This window comes from Sus scrofa, chromosome 5, assembly GCF_054392235.1.
Source record: "Sus scrofa isolate SSC_HxYL_T2T_F1_AM1 chromosome 5, Sscrofa_HxYL_maternal_Yorkshire_Landrace_v2.0, whole genome shotgun sequence".
Taxonomy (NCBI): Eukaryota; Metazoa; Chordata; class Mammalia; order Artiodactyla; family Suidae; genus Sus; species Sus scrofa.
The window spans coordinates 36,924,560-36,942,558 of record NC_139387.1 but is presented as its reverse complement, the minus strand read 5'-3'; the positions used below and the strand labels follow the sequence as shown (position 1 = coordinate 36,942,558).

Sequence of the window (17,999 nt, the reverse complement as noted above, 5' to 3'; positions counted from 1 at the left end):
CACTTTCAGTTTTGGCAAAACAAAGATAATACCATGTCATAGTTATTATGTATCTATGTAAGTACAGTGTCTCACACATGGTAAGAGTTCAACAAAGAGTAACTGCAATCATTATTTGTTCTTAATTATTGATACTGTAGCCAAAGAGAATGAGATGCTATTATTATTATTATTATTAAATGCCTTAAAAGCAAAACAACTTACAAGGTGGTCGAAATGAGCTGGGAGTTCGGGGAATAACCTGGTTTCTTGGTGTAGTATTAGTAAAAATTTCATCTTGGGATGCCCGAACTATAGGAAAAAGTTAAGTAAAGTTTTCCATGTAGAAAAGACACCATTAAAGTTGGAATGAACCATATTTAGACTAAACAAAGTATGTAAATTACAATTTTTAAGAACATGCTATTTTATGGCTAACATTGTTCCTGTGCAAAGAACAAACAATTCCCTTTCCCATTTAAATTCATAGTTATGAGTCTTAGATTTCTACACATTGAACTAAGAGATTTCAAATAATAAAAAAACAATCTAGGAGTTCCCGTCGTGGCATAGTGGTTAACAAATCTGACTAGGAACCATGAGGTTGAGGGTTCGGTCCCTGCCCTTGCTCAGTGGGTTAATGATCCGGCGTTGCCGTGAGCTGTTGGTGTAGGTCTCAGAAGTGGCTCGGATCCCGCGTTGCTGTGGCTCTGGTGTAGGCTGGCGGCTACAGCTCTGATTCGACCCCTAGCCTGGGAACCTCCATATGCCACAGAAGCGGCCCTAGAAATGGCAAAAAGACAAAAAATAAAATAAAATAAATTTTTAAAAATTAAAAAATAAAAATAAAAAATAAAAAAACAATCTAATTTCAGCAGAAGTTAATCACAATATGATAGCAGTAGAATGGAACATTCCTATTTTCAGGGAAATATGAATTCCACTGAATTTCAGCATTATATTTACCAAATAACATATGTGGGGAGTTAAAGAAACAAAACCAAACCTATTTTCCACAGCATTTTATTACTATAGCTAGTGCTTAATATCTCTCATAAAGATAAAATTCTATTAATTCTAATTCCAAACAAGTTGCAATTTTTATTCTGATGCTTAAAATGCAAAGGATACTTAAAACTCTTTTTTGGGCACTCTGTTTGCGTGCAGTCCGAGTCACCTCTGCCTCCCGGATCACAGGGGATAACATCTCTCCAAAGCCACTCCTAAAATTGCATAATCAAGTTCATGTGAATGAAATGAGAATGTAGTATTTGCAAAAACACATTATCGTCATGATTGGAGCAAAAGACCCTGAGTCAGTCAAGGTGTAGATCACCTCAGTAGCCAAGTCTTTGATTTTTTTTTTCTTTTTGGTCAGGCCTGGGACATGTGGAAGTTCCCAAGATAGGGATCAAACTCGTGCCAAAACAGAAACAATGCTGGATCTTCAATGCACTGCCCCACAAGACAATTCTCAAGTCTTTGATATTTGTGTTGACAATACCCTTCTGGCTCCAAATCCTGCTTATCCTTCAGAGTCCTGCTCATATTTTACTTGTAAAAAGACTTCTTTGACTTTCTAGCACTTGTTATTTTCTCCTACGGAATTATTAACACTTGGAATCTAATCTAGATTATAACACTGTTTTAGATAATTGCGATCGTCGTACAACTATAAATGTAAAATAATTCATTGAGTAGTAAAAAATAAATTAGCAATAAAATATCTAAAACAGTGATCAAAACTTTAAAAAAAAAGATAATTGCTTCATGAAGGTAAATCTTTTTTTTTTCTTTTTTTTTTTTTAGGTAAATCTTTTCTTATTGGCTTGAGGAGGTCCCTAAAATTGAAGGAACTATCTCTTAAAGGGATTTTCTGTTGTCTCTAGAATACTCCAAACCATGGGTACAACTATTTGAGCTGGTGACTTGGGAGGCTAAGTGAAAAAGAATTCTAGTAAAGTGGAGAGAATGACCCTTCGAGTTATTTCTCCCCAGAGTACACTAAGAGTACAGCGCTACTGTAGTCACAACGCCCCTGTCATTCTCCACCCAAAGTCTAAAAATATTGTGCGAATTATGAGACCTGTATCTTAAGACTCTAATATGCATTTCCTCTACTTAAAATCTTCAGATAGCTATCTGTGGCCTACAGAATCAAATTCAAACTTTCAAGCACAGTTTTTACAATTTGATTCCAGCTTACCAGTTCAGGCTTATATTCAGCCACAAACATCACTCCCATACAAAGCTACAGTGAATGTGACCATTCAACTATCCTTTCATATCCTTACACTTTTGTACGTATTATTTCTCTTACAGAGGCCTACATTTGTCTCCTTGGTCTACCTGGTGAATATTTACTTATCAAACAGCCTCCTGGAGTCTGGACACACACAGATCTAGGTTGGTGTCTTGGTTCTCTTATCTGTTAGCTTCCTAACTTTGACCAAGTTCCTTAACCTCTTTTAGCCCCAGTGCTACCTATGAAAAGAGGATCGCAGTAACTATCCTCATAGGATTGTTAGGGAGATTAGCTAATAAAACATTTAAAGCGTACTCATTGTAGGCTAATGTTATTCAAAGACCAACTAGAAAGTTATCTCCTTTGAGAGGTCTTCCGCATACCTTCCAGGACAGGGAGACTTCCGTGCTCCCTCATTTCTCTTCCCAAAGAGCAGTACCAAAAACACCACTTTGTACCGCTCGGTTGTCTCCTCCACTACGCATTCTCCAAGGCCAAAAAGCTTAAATAACTCATCTTTGTCGCAGGTGCCTAGCATAGAGCCAGTGTCACAGAAAGAACTCAATACAGTTAACTATGTGATGCTGCAACTTGTAATGAGAAGGTCTGGGCTGAGATCCCAGTTCCGTCACTGACTGGCTTTGTGATCTCCGGCAGGTAATAGCATCTCGAAGGCCGGGCCACCTCCTACCCCGCCCACCCCAGGAGGGAAAACTGTTGCGCGAAAGTGAACAGATGGTGGAGTCAAGCGGAAACGCAGGGGATTATCATTATCCTTATCCCTCCCAGACCTAGGCAGCCTTTCTTCCATCAGCTGTAGTCCCCCAGCCCAGAAAAGAAGTCCCGGGTCAGCATCCGGGCCTTCCTCGGTTTCCTCCGGGAGTCGGGTTTCACCCATTTCGTTCCTCCAACGGGGAGAGACAAGTGTCCGAGCCCAGCCGTCATCACCAGAACTAACCTGTCCATGGCCACGGCCTTTTCCAACGAGAAGCTTATAAATTCAGATCCAACCTAGCCGCCGCGTTTCGGCCTTCCCGCTCTCCGGAAGCAAACCCTTTGACCCGGAAGCATAGCCTCGCTAAGCCGCTGTAGGAAAAGAGTTGAGTAGCGGGCGGGGAGAAAAAGAAAAAAAACAAAAAACCAGCTCTCCCCTTTGGCGCATGCGCAATTTCTTTTTGCCTGGGGCAGGCGGTTCGGTTTGCGCAGGCGCAAAGGTGTATCTTGTGGTCGACCCAGCCGGGCTCAGCCGGGCAGGGCCAGGGGCGGGGCAGGAGGCGGGACCTGACCGGGTTTAGTGGCGCTGCTCGCCGCCCCTTTGCCTGATTGGCATTTGTGGGCGTGGTCCAGAAGTAGGGTTCTCCTACTGGGATACTTGACTTGTATTGATAGTTCAGAAAAACGTGAAGTCATTTCCTGGTATTCTCTACGAGAAACAGCCCAGATTTGGAATTGAGATGTGCAGGCTCTGCTCTACACCTCGGGGGTCCGTGTCTCTCTCTTCTTGTACTCATTTTGTTTGAACTGTAGTGTAAACCCCCTACAGGTTTTGAAATTGTTTTCTACAATGGCTATTTGTTCTTCACTTGCTATTTTTCCCCATTAAAGAAAAAAGAATCACTTGTCTTAAAAAGCATGAAAGATGATGGTATTGCCTTCTATTTCAAAGTGCCGGATAGGCAAAAGGTAATATATTCTGGCCCTGAATCAGTGGAAGTTTGGCGAAAGGCATTTACATTATGCTCTAATCCTGGGAAACGTAGTTCCCAGGAAGACGTCTTCATACCTAATTCCCGCTGAGACGACGTGGGGTTTTAAGAAAACGTGGCTTTGGGCTCCAGCTAGGCTCAGAACCCCTGAGCCGCATATTTCTCATCTGTGGAAAGGAGATAACGCCTTTATCACTGAGTTCTTGGGAGGATTAAGAAGCGATGTCCAATGTGCATTGCATACAGCACTCATCGAAATGTTAATTTTCTCCTCTTCCAATAACAGCTTGATCCCCCCCACCAAGTGCTCTCTTGTTTTTTTTCCATCTATGAATTTCCTTGTACAAAAGAGCATTTGTTCTTTTATGGAAACTGAAATGTGGTCTTAATGGTTTTTGGTCAGGGCCAGAGGCAGGTTTATTCAAACTATGAACCAGTGTTTCAGGTTCTTGCTTTGTGTCCTCTGGCAAATGAATTCCAATGTTTGTTTGTGTGTTTAATTTTTAGTTGATTTACAACGTGCCAATCTCTACTATGCAGCAAAGTGACCCAGTCATACATACATATATATTCTTTTTCTTATATTAATCTTCCATCATGGTCTATCCCAAGAGATTGGATATAGTTCCCTGAGTTATACAGTAGGATCTCATCCAATATGTTTTATTCATATAATATACTTGAAGTGTGTAAGGCACACAATAAAAGGGAAGAGCAGTTTGGGGCATTAACTCGGTGTTTAATTCAAGTGAAAAGAGAGAATACTTGTGGAAAAGTGCGCTGAGGTTCATTTTGACATGATTACCAAGCATAAACACCTTACTACCCTTAAATGTATCAAGATATATTCATTTTATTGCCTTAGAATTATGTGCAATGAATTCCTTGTGTGATGCATATCATACACATTCTAGCTTTAATATTAGGGTTCTTCTTTTCAGTGACAGAAATTCACTAGGGCTAACTTAAGCAAAGGGAAATTGACTAGAAGCCCATCACTGAGCTCATGGAATTAAGAAGCTGGTGGGAAAAGCTTGGGAAAGCAGACTTGTTCAGGAACTAAAGACCGGGGATTTAGCCATCCCCAAAGCACTCAGACTTGAACTACTGGATTTGGAGGAACTTTTCCTCTCCCTCACCCCTAACAGCTGAGGAAATCAAACATCATTATGTTTTTCCTCCTCCACGACATTTATTTTTATTTATTTAACCTCTTTTTAGGACCGCGCCTGCGGCATATGTAACTTCCCAGGCTACGGATAGAATCAGAGCTACCCCTGCCAACCTATGCCACAGCCACAGCAATGCCAGATCCAAGCCGCATCTGCTCAGGGCAACACCGGATGGATCCTTATCCCACTGATCGAGGCCAGGGATTGAACCTGTGTCCTCATAGATACTAGTCAGGTTCTTACCACTGAGCCGCGACAGAAGTCTTCCACTCCTTTTTTTTTTTTTTTTTTTTTTTTTTTGCCTTTTCTAGGGCCGCTCCTGCGGCATATGGAGGTTCCCAGGCAGGAGTCTAATCGGAGCCGTAGCCACCGGCCTATGCCAGAGCCACAGCAACGCGGGATCCAAGCTGCATCTGCAACCTACACCACAGCTCACGGCAATGCCGAATCCTTAACCCAGTGAAGGAGGCCAGGGATCAAACCTGCGTCCTCATGGAGCCTAGTCGGGTTTGTTAACTGCTGAGCCACGATGGAAACTCCTTATAGTAAACATTTTAAAAAACATTTCAGGAAGCAGGTTTTTTTGTTTTGTTTTGTTTTGTTTTTTAACGTCCCTTCTCAGTCACACTTCTGTTTGGTATATTATAAATAGCTGGTTAGCGGTTTTCTTAGTATAGATCCAGCAGATGTAACTATGACAGAAAGATAAGAAAATAGAGGCAAATGGAGAAAATTAAAGAATTCTATGATCCCATTAACTATATCTGACCACAACCACATGAGAGACTGTCATCAAAAATCATCTGAGGAGTTCCCGTCGTGGCGCAGTGGTTAACGAATCCAACTAGGAACCATGAGGTTGCGGGTTCGGTCCCTGCCCTTGCTCAGTGGGTTAACGATCCGGCGTTGCCATGAGCTGTGGTGTAGGTTGCAGATGCGGCTCGGATCCCACGTTGCTGTGGCTCTGGCGTAGGCCGGTGGCTACAGCTCAGATTCAACCCCTAGCCTGGGAACCTCCATATGCCGAGGGAGCGGCCCAAGAACCAAGAGACAGCAACAATAACAACAACAAAAAGACAAAAAAAGACAAAAAAAAAAAAAAAATCATCTGAGGAGTTCTCGTCACGGCACAGCGGAAATTAATCCGATTAGGAACCATGAGGTTGCAGGTTCAATCCCTAGCCTCACTCAGTGGGTTAAGGATCTGGCGTTGCTGTAGCTGTGGTATAGGCTGGCAGCTGTAGCTCCGATCAACCCCTAGTCTGGGAACCTCCATGTGCCTCAGGTGCAGCCCTAAAAAAAAAAAAGGAAAAAAAAAATCTGAAGGAGGATGCGGTGTAGGTCAGCAGCTGAAGCTCTGATTCTACCCTTAGTCTGGGAACTTCCATGTGCCTCAGATGCGGCTGAAAAAGAAAAAAGAAAAAAAAAAATCTGAAAGATCGCAAAATGTTGGTAGTGGTTGTCTTTGGTGAGACTGGATGACCTTTGTTGTATTGTTATTTAGTTCACTGTGCCCTTTTTTTTTTGGCTTCCCCATGGCATATGGGATCAGATCCCAGCAGCAGTTTCGCTTTATGCCCCAACTGCAGCAACACCAGATCCTTTAACCCACTGTGCTGGGCTGGGATAGAACCTTTGTCCCATTGCTGCAGAGATGCCACCATTGTGCTACAGAGGGGATTCCATGGGTTTTTTGTTTGGTTGTTTTTTTAAGCAGTTTGTTTTCATAGCATAATTCAATTGAAATTCAAATTTAAAAATAAACTTTTTTTTGGCTGCACCTGGGGCAATGAAAGTTCCTGGGCCAGGGATCGAAACCTCATCTCTGCAGCAATCTGAGCCATTTTGGTCAGATCCTTAACCCACTGTGCCACAGCAGGAACTCCCAAAGAAATATTTTGATAAATTCTTAAGAATTCTAATTAGTCAGGAGTTCCCGGCATGGCGCAGCAGAAGCGAATCCAACTAGGAACCATGAGGTTGTGGGTTCGATCCCTGGCCTCACTCAGTGGGTTAAGGATCTGGTGTTGCCGTGAGCTGTGGTGTAGGTCGAAGACGCGGCTCGGATCCCAGTTACTGTGGCTGTGGTGTAGGCCGGAAGCTGTAGCTCCAATTGGACCCCTAGCCTGGGAACCTCCATATGCCACGAGTGTGGCCCTAAAAAGACAAAAGACAAAAAAAAAAAAAAAAGAATTCTAATTAGTCAGATATAAATCTACTGAATTAAATTATGGTAGGTGTTTAAATATATTTCGCCACTTCCAAAAGATAGGATTTTGAATTCAATTGTAAGATACACCTCAGCTTCTATAAAACGTAAGTAAGTACTTAGGTATTAACAGCTGGTTCATATATGAGATAGTGTTGGGTTTTGTTTTAATTTTAATATTTGGGGAGCAGGTTTCTTCTTTGAGTTCAAAACATTATGAACATGCTATTACAATTTCATAATTTCTTTTTATCTAAAGAAGTGGAATTATGGAAAGATTAAGTAATTTACTTCAGGTTATGGACTTGAACTACATCAAACCACAAACAGAAGCATAGTAAAGAGCAGTGAATCATGAATTGAACAGAAACCCAGTTTTTGGCTGAACCAAAATCATAATGTGTAGGTTCTAAAAGCTGGTTTGGCTCAGGAGTCAAAATTGCTTGGAGGTTAAGTGTAGTCTTGGAAATCAGGTTTCCCAGGTTTAAATCTCAGTTCTGCAGTTTATCAGCTCTTTAACTCTTCTAAACCTCATCTCTGTAAATGAAAATATTCTCTTAGGGTAGTTACGGGGACTAAATACAAAAATAGCAATAAAGGAGTTCCCATTGTGACTCGGTGGGTTAAGAACCTAACATCCATGAGGATGTGAGTTCAATCCCAGACCTCACTCAGTGGGTCAATGATCTGGCGCTGCCACAAGCTGTGGTGTAGCTTGCAGATTCGGCTCGGAATCGGCACTGCTCTGGCTGAGGTGTAGGCTGGCAGCTGCAGCTCTAGTTCAACCCCTAGCCCAGGAACTTCCATACGCCGCAGGTATGGCGGTAAAAAGAAAAAAAAAAAAAAGCAATGGAGCAAAGTGGTCAAAAGCTCAGACTTGAGAGCTGGATTGCCTGGAGTTACATCCCACCTCCACCACATACCAGCTACGTGAACTTGGGTGCAAGTGTGTGCCTCAGTTTATTCTTTTTGGATGTAATAATAGTACAAGATCATAAGGTTTTTATGAGTTCAATGAGTTAATATGTGTAAAGCCTTAGAATAGTACCAGGCATTATATGTGTGGCATGTTATACATATTCAAAAATGATCTTATTCTCACTTTTATAATAATAACCAGTTCATTTTGCAATCATAATTTTTTTTTTTTTTTTTTTTTTTTTTTGCTTTTCAGGTATACAGAGATTCCCAGGCTAGGGGTCCAATTGGAGCTACAGCTGCCAGCCTACACCACAGCCACAGCAACGCAGGATCCAAGCCACAGCTGTGACCTATACCACAGCCCACAGCAATGCCAGATCCTTAACCCACTGAGCGAGGCGAGGGATTGAACCCGAAACGTCATGGTTCCTAGCTGGATTCATTTCCACTGCGCCACAGCAAGAACTCCACAACCATAAATATTTTAAATCACCATGTAGTCACCAAATAAAATTTGGCCACTATTTTCTTAAAATGTTACTTAAAACCTATTATGTGGTAAAACTGTGAGACCTGATAAATTGATGCTAGGAGGTGGCTGGCAATGTTTTATTCTTTTTTTTTTCTTTATTCATATCGACAAGCTTATTTATTTATTTATTTTTGGCAGGCAAGAAATAGATTTATTAAGATAGGATGCTTGTGGAGTTCCCGTCGTGGCGCAGTGGTTAACGAATCCGACTAGGAACCATGAGGTTGAGGGTTCGGTCCCTGCCCTTGCTCAGTGGGTTGACGATCCGGCGTTGCCGTGAGCTGTGGTGTAGGTTGCAGACGCGGCTCGGATCCTGTGTTGCTGTGGCTCTGGCGTAGGCCGGTGGCTACAGCTCCAAATCAACCCCTAGCCTGGGAACCTCCATATGCCGTGGGAGCGGCCCAAGAAATGGCAAAAAAAAAAAAAAAAGAATGAAATTCTGGCACATATTTTATGTCTAAGTAGCAGTGATATTGTAAAGCAGTTAAGCATCAGTGATGGGAAGCAAAACGGAGCTTTGCATACATTTTAGGGAGAATCTGCAAGATATGAGTTTGGTCCAGAGAGATCAGAGAACAAAAAAAAAAAAAAAAAAGAAAAAAGAAAAAGAAAAAGAAAGGAGAAAAGTGTTAAATTTCAAGAAGAAATTGTTCATGAGTCAAGGGAGGAAAAACACATTTAATTGTGGACTGTAAACCACACATGTCCTGGAAGATGCATATGTGTTATCGGAACCTCACCTATAGGAGAAGAGCTAATGGAAGGACTCACTGAGACACTGATAGGAGCGTAGGAGAGGATGTGGTTGTGGAGGGAAGAGCAGGAAGCTATCGACTGAGTACATTATGTCTTTTCAGATATGATTTTTTTTTTTTTTTCTGCCCGGGGTGGGGATGGGGGGCGGTGGGGGGAGGAGAGGTGGTGGTGGTGATACCTGGTTTGAAGGCAAAGGCTTCACCTTGAAGTCAAACGGGTCAAAGTTTAAATATGGAGCCTGGCTGACCCTTGTTTATCTTGCCCAGGAAAGCAGTGTAGTGGGTAAGATCTTGTCAGTTCACATTTGAGGAGTTATTTCACCTCTGCACTTGTTTCCTCTTCTGTAAAACTGAAATAAGAGTATTGTCCTCAAACGTTTGTAGTGAAATAATATGTATGTAGCAGTTTGAGAGGTGGCATAGAACACAAAGACTCCTTGGGGTGAATGCTGGTTCCCCACTTACTCAGGGGTTTGACAAACGACCTGTCTGCTTCTTTATAACATAAATCATAGTACCTGCCCTGTAGATTTAACAGGACGAAATGAGTTAATACTGACAAATCACTTAGGACAGTGTTTGGTATGTAATAACTACTCAATAAACATAGGCTAATATTATAATGCACCACATATAGTACATATTTCGTACAAGTGTTTGCTTTTTTGTTCTGCTCCAAGAAGGCAGGAATTGTATCTGCTTGACTCACCTCTACTTTTTGTCACTTTGTAGATGCTCAAATTTTTCTTGAATAAGTGGGTCATTCCCAATCTATAAAATTGCATTCAAGTTCTCAACAAATATTCTAAGAGGAGTATCTACATTTGGAGTTCCCATTGTGGCTCATGGTTAAGGAATCTGACTAGTATCCATGAGGACGTGGGGTTCAATCCTTGGCCTCGCTCAGTGGGTTAAGGATCCGGTGTTGCTGTGAGTTGTGGTGTAGGTTGCAGATGCAGCTCGGATCCCAGGTTGCTATGGATGTGGTGTAGGCCTGCAGCTACAGCTCTGATACGACACCTAGCTGGGAAGCTCCATATGCTGCATGTGTGGCCCTAAAAAGACAAAAGACAAAACACACACACACACAAAACCACAAAAAACATTTGTATAATCATACTGTACTGCATATATTTTCATTTATATCATATTCAATCATATACAGGTAGCTCACAGTACCCTCTACCACTTCAAAAGATTTCTTTATCATCTCAATCTTGTGGAGCTTAAAAACAGGAAGAACCCTCAAATAATTTACGGGTTACAGCTTCTCCTCTTAATTCTTTTGACCTGTGTTCAGGGTGAAGAGGAAAATGGAAGGGTGAAATGCAAAACTTTGTATTTTCAACTTACGATATTATCGCTGACTTGTGATTCCAACATTGATGTCTGGGAGCTTTTTAATATGTTATTACTTCTTAGAATTCTGACAGTAAGGGTGAGCTCAGGACAGGTTTCCTTGTGGCTTGTGCTTCTTAGCATTGAACGCATTGAGCAGTCAGTGACATTTTCAAGGTAGTTGAGAATTTGCTGACAAAAAAAAAAAATTGCCAGACAAATCAATTGTAGTGACTCTTCTTTATAGACATCTCAGGCATCATCAATAGTGAACATGATCTTGGGGGTGAGTGAAAAACTAAAATCATTATTCTCTGTTGATATAGGACATTCTCCAGCTCAACCACAAAACTATTATTGCAGCTTATGCATTATACTTTGCTGTTTTCGCATTCTTCCCTGCTTGATCCTGTAAATCAAACACGCATTCGCATTTCTGATGAATGATTTATTAGGGCCCTTGAGAGAGGGTTGCTTTGTTCTGTTTTCTCTAAATAGCACGATTGATACTCTGTCTAGCTTTTATTATGAAAAGAAGGTAGCTCGCATGAACTTTACCCCATAAATTCCACTGGCTAAGAAAAGTCACATTAAATTTTTTTTCTTCTATGGTCTTACCTCATCCTGCCTGGTTTGGTGGGTTGAAGGCAGGAAATTCAATCTCACACATCATGGTGGGGGAGTTCTTTCCTCTTCTCCGGGGTTTGCATAAGAATCTGGGGCGGGGGCCGGGGTGGGGAGGGGGCTTCTATGGTGCTAAGAACACAAATGAAGGCATTCAGCCTTCAGTCCACTTTACCAAATGCAGGTCATTGTCCACATAGTTCCTGACCGACGGTAGAAATATGGGAGACACGTACTTACCTAGTGAGGTGGGAGAGGGCAGGGAGGGGTTAAAAGAATACAGGAAAAACAAACACACATCATTATCTGGCTAACTGATAACCTTTGGAGAAACAATGAAACAAACAATTTAAAAATTTGAATGGATGCCATATATGTACAGTTACCTTTTTTCTGTAAGTAAATATCTTCTAATTGGATGATCTATGAAAACGAATTCCTGAAGAGGATTTATCATGCACCCAGGATACTATGAATCTATTCTTTTTTTTTTTTTTCTTTTTCTTTTTAGGGCTGCACCCATGGTATAGGGGGGTTCTGAGGCTAGGGGTCTAATTGGAGCTACAGCTGCCAGCCTACACCACAGCCACAGCAACACAGGATCCGAGCCGTGTCTGTGAGCTACACCACAGCTCATGGCAACACCAGATCTTTAACCCACTGAGCGAGGCCAGAGATTGAACCTACGTCCTCATGGATGCTAGTCAGATTCGTTTCAGCTGAGCCACGACAGGAACTCCTGAATCTGTTCTTTTAACAACACCAAAATTTTAAAGGTGTTCTTTTAACGACTGAAAACGCAGCATCTTTAGTTCATAAGTCAGGAGCAGGAATCGACTTTTAAAATAGTTTGGAGTGTATTTTGAGCCACAAACATATTGACATATAAGAGCCAACTACGCAGGTTCCATAAATAGAAGAGTACTTAAAAGCATAAAATGATATAATGTAAGTCTTGGCAGCACAATACAATGCCAAGAAAAAGCTATGTCTGTCTTGAACGTTGCCCTTGAAACTTGTTAGGAAGCTGGTGTCTGTTGCAAAAGAGCACTAGGTACATCTGTGCTTCAAAATCCATTCTGGCTTCCTATGTGCAATTTTCAAGTGATTGAGTTTAATCTTTAGGCAACTGCCTGCCATCCTAGGGGAGTCCTTCTGCTTCTTTGTCCTTCACGAGATCAACAAGAGTTCTTCAGCTATGTCAAAAGGCTGAATTTCAGGCGATAGAAGAAAGCTGAACTCCTTTAGCTTTTTTTTCTTTTTCTTATGGTCCCACCCACAGCATATGGAGGTTCCCAGGCGAAGGGTCAAATTGGAGCTGTAGCTGCTGACCTGCACTACAGCCACAGCAACACAGGATCCAAGTCTCATCTTCAACCTGCACCACAGTTCACAGCAACACTGAATCCTTAACCCACTGAGCACAGGCCCAGGGATCGAGCTTGAGTCCTTGTAGGTAATAGTTGGGTAGTTGGGGTTGTTACCTCTGAGCCACAATTGGAAATCCTCCTTTGGCTTTTTGAATGACTTTTTTTTTTTTTTTTTTTTCTGGTTTAGGTATGAAGTTATGACTTTACTACTTAAATTTTTAAAAATTTATTTTTACTTAAAGATAGCCTAAGGATGGTAGGAAAAAAGAAATAATTCAAAAGTTATTCATATCACTACTGCTAGGACAGTGACTTTTATTATTGCACATTATCTCCCACATGGTGACATTCATATTTTATAAATAGTAATGAGATTCGTATAGCGTCTAAAATTTATTCCAGAAACTGTTATTAACTTGCTACTGACAAGGAAGGAATCCTCTATACCTGTGTTCCTGTTTGGTTTGGTTTTGTTTTCCCATGGCTGTATTTTTGCTTTTCTTCTTCTTTTTTTTTTTTTTGTCTTTGTGCCTTTTCTAGGGCTGCTCCTGCAGCATATGGAGGTTCCCAGGCTACGGGTCTAATCAGAGCTGTAGCTGCAAGCTTACTCCAAAGCCACAGCAAAGCTGGATCCGAGCCACATCTGTGACCTCCACCACAGCTCACGGCAACGCCGGATCCTTAACCCACTGAGCAAGGCCAGGGATCGAACCCACAACCTCATGGTTCCTAGTCAGATTTGTTAACTACTGAGCCACGACGGGATCTCCATTGCTTTTCTTCCTTTATCTACCCAGATCTCCCTAATCTTAACTTCCTCACTCCTTCCTCCTCTATAACCATGTTTGTAAGCTGGTATGTAGTCCTCAGTATCTTTTCCTGGCTTCTGTCACACACAGACACACACCCCCCACACACACACACCACAATCCTCCTCTGTATTTTGCTTTGTTCACTTTTTTTTTTTTTGCAGGTGCATTTGTATTTATTGGATGTATATATACATATTTTTAATAGTATGTGGTATATTTTATTTTTTACTTTTTAAATGACTTTTATTTTTTCCATTATAGCTGGTTTACAGTGTTCTGTCAATTTTCTACTGTACAGCAAAGTGACCCAGTCAGACATACATATGTACATTCTTTTTCTAATATTATCCTCCATCATGCTCCACCCTAAGGGACTAGATATAGTTCCCAGTGCTATACAGCAGGATCTCATTGCTAATCCATTCCAAAGGGAATAGTTTGCATCTATTAACTCCAGATTTCCTGTCCACCCCACTCCTTCCCCCTCAGCAACCACACAAGTCAATTCTCCAAGTCCATGAATTTCGTTTCAGTGGAAAGATTTATTTGTGCTGTATGTTAGATTCCAGATATAAGTAATATCATATGGTATTTGTCTTTCTCTTTCTGACTTACTTCATTAGTATGAGAGCCTCTAGTTCCATCCATGTTGCTGCAAATGGCATTGATTTGTTCTTTTTTATGGTTGAGTAGTATTCCATTATGTATATATACCACATCTTCTTAATCCATTCATCTGTCAATGGACATTTAGGTTGTTTCCACATCTTGGCTATTGTGAACTGTGCTGCAATGAACATAGGGGTGCATGTGTCTTTTTCAGTGAAAGTTTTGACTGGATATATGCCCAGGAGTGGGATTGCTGGGTCATATGGTAGTTCTATATTTAGTTTTCTGAGGTACCTCCATACTGTTCTCCATAGTGGTTGTACCAATTTTCATTCCCACCAACAGTGCAGGAGGGTTCCCTTTTCTCCATGCCCTCTCCAGCATTCGTTACTGTGGACTTACCAATGATGGCCATTCTGACTGGTGTGAGGTGGTATCTCATAGTAGTTTTTGATTTGCATTTCTCTAATAATTAGTGATGTTGAACATTTTTTCATGTGCTTGTTGGCCATCTGCGTATTTTCTTTGGAGAAATGTCTATTCAGCTCTTTTGCCAATTTTTCAACTGGGTTGTTGTTTTTTTGTTCCCCTTCTTAAAAATTTTTCTTTTCTTTTTTCTCTTCTTCTTTTTTTAAACGGCTGCACCTGTGGCACATGGAAGTTTCCAGGCTAAAGGTCGAATCAGACCTGTAACTGCCAGCCTACACCACAACCACAGCAACTTGGGATCCAAACTGAATCTTTGACCTACATCACAGCTCACAGCAACGCTGGATCCTTAACCCACTGAGCAAGGCCAGGGATCAAACCCACATCCTCATGCATACTAGTCAGGTTTGTTACCACTGAGCCACAATGGAAATCCTGCTTTGTTCAATTGCAATACCTAATAGAAATCCAAGTTAACCATTAAACATCAACATAAACTCATTTCTAATGGCTGCATAATATTCTGTTATGAATGCATCATAATTTATTGGATCAGGAGTTCCCATGGTGGCGCAGTGGTTAACGAATCTGACTGGGAACCATGAGGTTGCAGGTTCGATCCCTGGCCTTGCTCAGTGGGTTAAAGATCTGGCATTGCCGTGAGCTGTGGTGTAGGTCGCAGACGCGGCTCGGATCCTGTGCTGCTGTGGCTCTGTGGCTCTGGCGTAGGCCAGCGGCTATAGCTGCGATTCAACCCCTAGCCTGGGAACCTCCATATGCCTCAGGAGCGGCCCAAGAAATGGCAAAAAGACAAAAAAAAAAAAAAAAATTATTGGATCACTCTTTATTGACAGTCGTATACCCTGTTTCTATTTTTTTTCCTCCTATACTGTGGCAGTAAATAGTCGTGTGTGTGTGTGTGTGTGTGTGTGTGTGTGTGTGTGTGTGTGTGTGTGTACTTTTCTTTGGTGTAGCTATCAAGAGTAAGATAGCTGGGTCATTATGCCTACTTTGACTTTTTTTTCCTTTTTACAGCTGCACCTGCAGCATATGGAAGTACTTTTTACAGCTGCACCTGCAGCATATGGAAGTCGAGTTGGAGTTGAAGCTGAGGCCTATGCCACAACCACGGCAACACTGCATCTGTGACCTATGCCCCAACTTGCAGCAACACTGGATCCTTAACCCACTGAGCCACAACGGGAACTCCTCTACTTTGACTTAATAGATAAAAGCGGATAGCGAATTCAAATTTTGGCTTACCAAAGGCTCTCCAAGGCACACTTCCATCAGCAACATATGACTCCTTTCTTGCTCTCTAACCTCCTTCTGGAATTGTAGTGTTATCTCTTTGCAAATTTTGCTTGTGTACTTTGGATTCCTGGGTACTTTGTTTTGCATCTCTCTGGCTACTAGTTAGTTTGAGCATCTTTATTTTTTTGGTACATATTGTTTTGTTTATAGGTCTTCTCTGAACTATCTAGTAATATCTTTCTTTTGGATTGTTTCTTCTCAGTTTCTAAGAACCCTTTGCATTTTATAGACCTTAACCCTATGTACTTTATTATATTTTCCCAAATCTACTGACCTCGTGATATATTTGCTGAACAGGTTTTAAATTTATAAATTCTCATTTCATTATTTTAATTTAAAAATAACTTTTAAATTTCTTTGCCTTTTTTTTTTTTTTTTTTAGGGCCACACCCACAGCATATGGAAGTTCCCGGCGAGGGGTTGAAGTGGAGCTGCAGCTGCCAGGCAGCAACGCCAGATCTGAGCCAAGTCTGCAGCCTACACCACAGCTCATGGCAACGCCAGATCCTTAACCCACTAATCGAGGCCAGGAATGGAACTCACATCCTCATGGATCTTAGTTGGGTTCGTTTCTACCGAGCCACAACAGGAACTCTATAAAACACCTTTTAAATTACTTGAATTGGCTAAGGTCTTCCCTCTCTCCTGACTATACTTCCAGTCTCTTAGATTTCTTTTTGTTTCACTTTATATTTAATTAAAATTAAAAAAATTTAATATATCTGGAATTTGCTTTTTGTGCGATTGTATGGGTTGTACTTTCATTTTCTTCAGATGGAGAGCTGTGCCAGCCTTTACCAAGTAACATTCTTTCTTACTGAAATATAACTTTTTCATGTATTAACTTGTTACATACTAGACTCTACTTCTGGACTCAATTCTACTCTATGAATTAACATCATTTCTCTTTCATTTGAACCTTAAAATCACTTAGTCCAATTTTGATTTCAAAACCTCACCTAGTTGAATTTCAAATTAGTGGTATTACATTAAAATGTTAATTTGGGGGAATTGATATTTCATGATATTGTCTTCCCATTCAAGACTATACAATTTCTTCAGACCTTGATTTATGTTCTTTAGTAAGACTTTTTTTTTTTGTCTTTTTAGCTATTTCTTGGGCCGCTCCTGCGGCATATGGTGGTTCCCAGGCTAGGGGTCGAATCGGAGCCGTAGCCACTGGCCTACGCCAGAGCCACAGCAACGAGGGATCTGAGCCGCGTCTGCAACCTACACCACAGCTCACGGCAACGCCGGATCCTTAACCCACTGAGCAAGGCCAGGGATCGAACCCGCAACCTCATGGTTCCTAGTCGGATTCGTTAACCACTGCGCCACGACGGGAACTCTGACTTACTTATTTTTTTATTGGTCTTTTTAGGGCCATGGGATATGGAGATTCCCAGGCTAGGGGTTGAATCAGAGCTATAGCAATGCAGGATCCAAACCGCATCTGCGATCTACACCACAGTTCATGGCAATGCCAGATCTTTAACCCACTGAGAAGGCCAGGGATTGAAACTTCGTCCTCATGGATGCTAGTCAGATCCCCTTCCGATGAGCCACAGTGGGAGCTCTTAGTAAAACTTTATAATAGCTCTGTCTTGTTAGCTTTATTCCTTGAGATGTTTATAATTTTTGTCTGTCATATTTATCCTTATACCAACTTTGAATTGCTTATTGTGAATATAGGGGAAAAATGCTATTCTCAAGCACCTATGGTCAGTTAGTCTATGACAAAGGCGGCAAGGACATACAGTGGAAGAAAAATAGTCTCTTCAATAAATGGTGCTGGGCAAACTGGACAGCTACATGTAAAAGAATGAAAATAGAGCACTATCTAACACCATACACAAAAATAAACTCACAATGGATTCAAGACCTAAATATAAGGCCAGATACTATTAAACTACAGGAAAACATAGGCAGAATGCTTTTTGACTTAAATCACAGCAACATCTTGTTTGATCCACCTTCTAGAATA

General features: G+C 41.3%; 1 protein-coding gene across 4 annotated transcripts in view; it reads right to left on the bottom strand.

The window, feature by feature from the left end:
• The window catches only part of NUP107 (nucleoporin 107), a 52,782-nt gene extending 49,496 nt beyond the window's left edge, over positions 1-3,286 (bottom strand). For all 4 annotated transcript variants that reach the window (XR_014803569.1, XR_014803570.1, XM_084956318.1 and 1 more), the window contains exons 1-3: positions 3,183-3,286; positions 1,111-1,202; positions 205-291 (exon numbers count right to left, since the gene is read on the bottom strand). Coding sequence is in view for 2 of the 4 variants with exons in the window: in XM_084956318.1 (XP_084812444.1) it covers positions 205-291; positions 1,111-1,202; positions 3,183-3,190 (187 nt within the window). In the remaining 2 variants the exon portion in view is untranslated. The remainder of the gene's footprint in view (positions 1-204; positions 292-1,110; positions 1,203-3,182) is intronic.
• Positions 3,287-17,999: the final 14,713 nt, after the last annotated feature.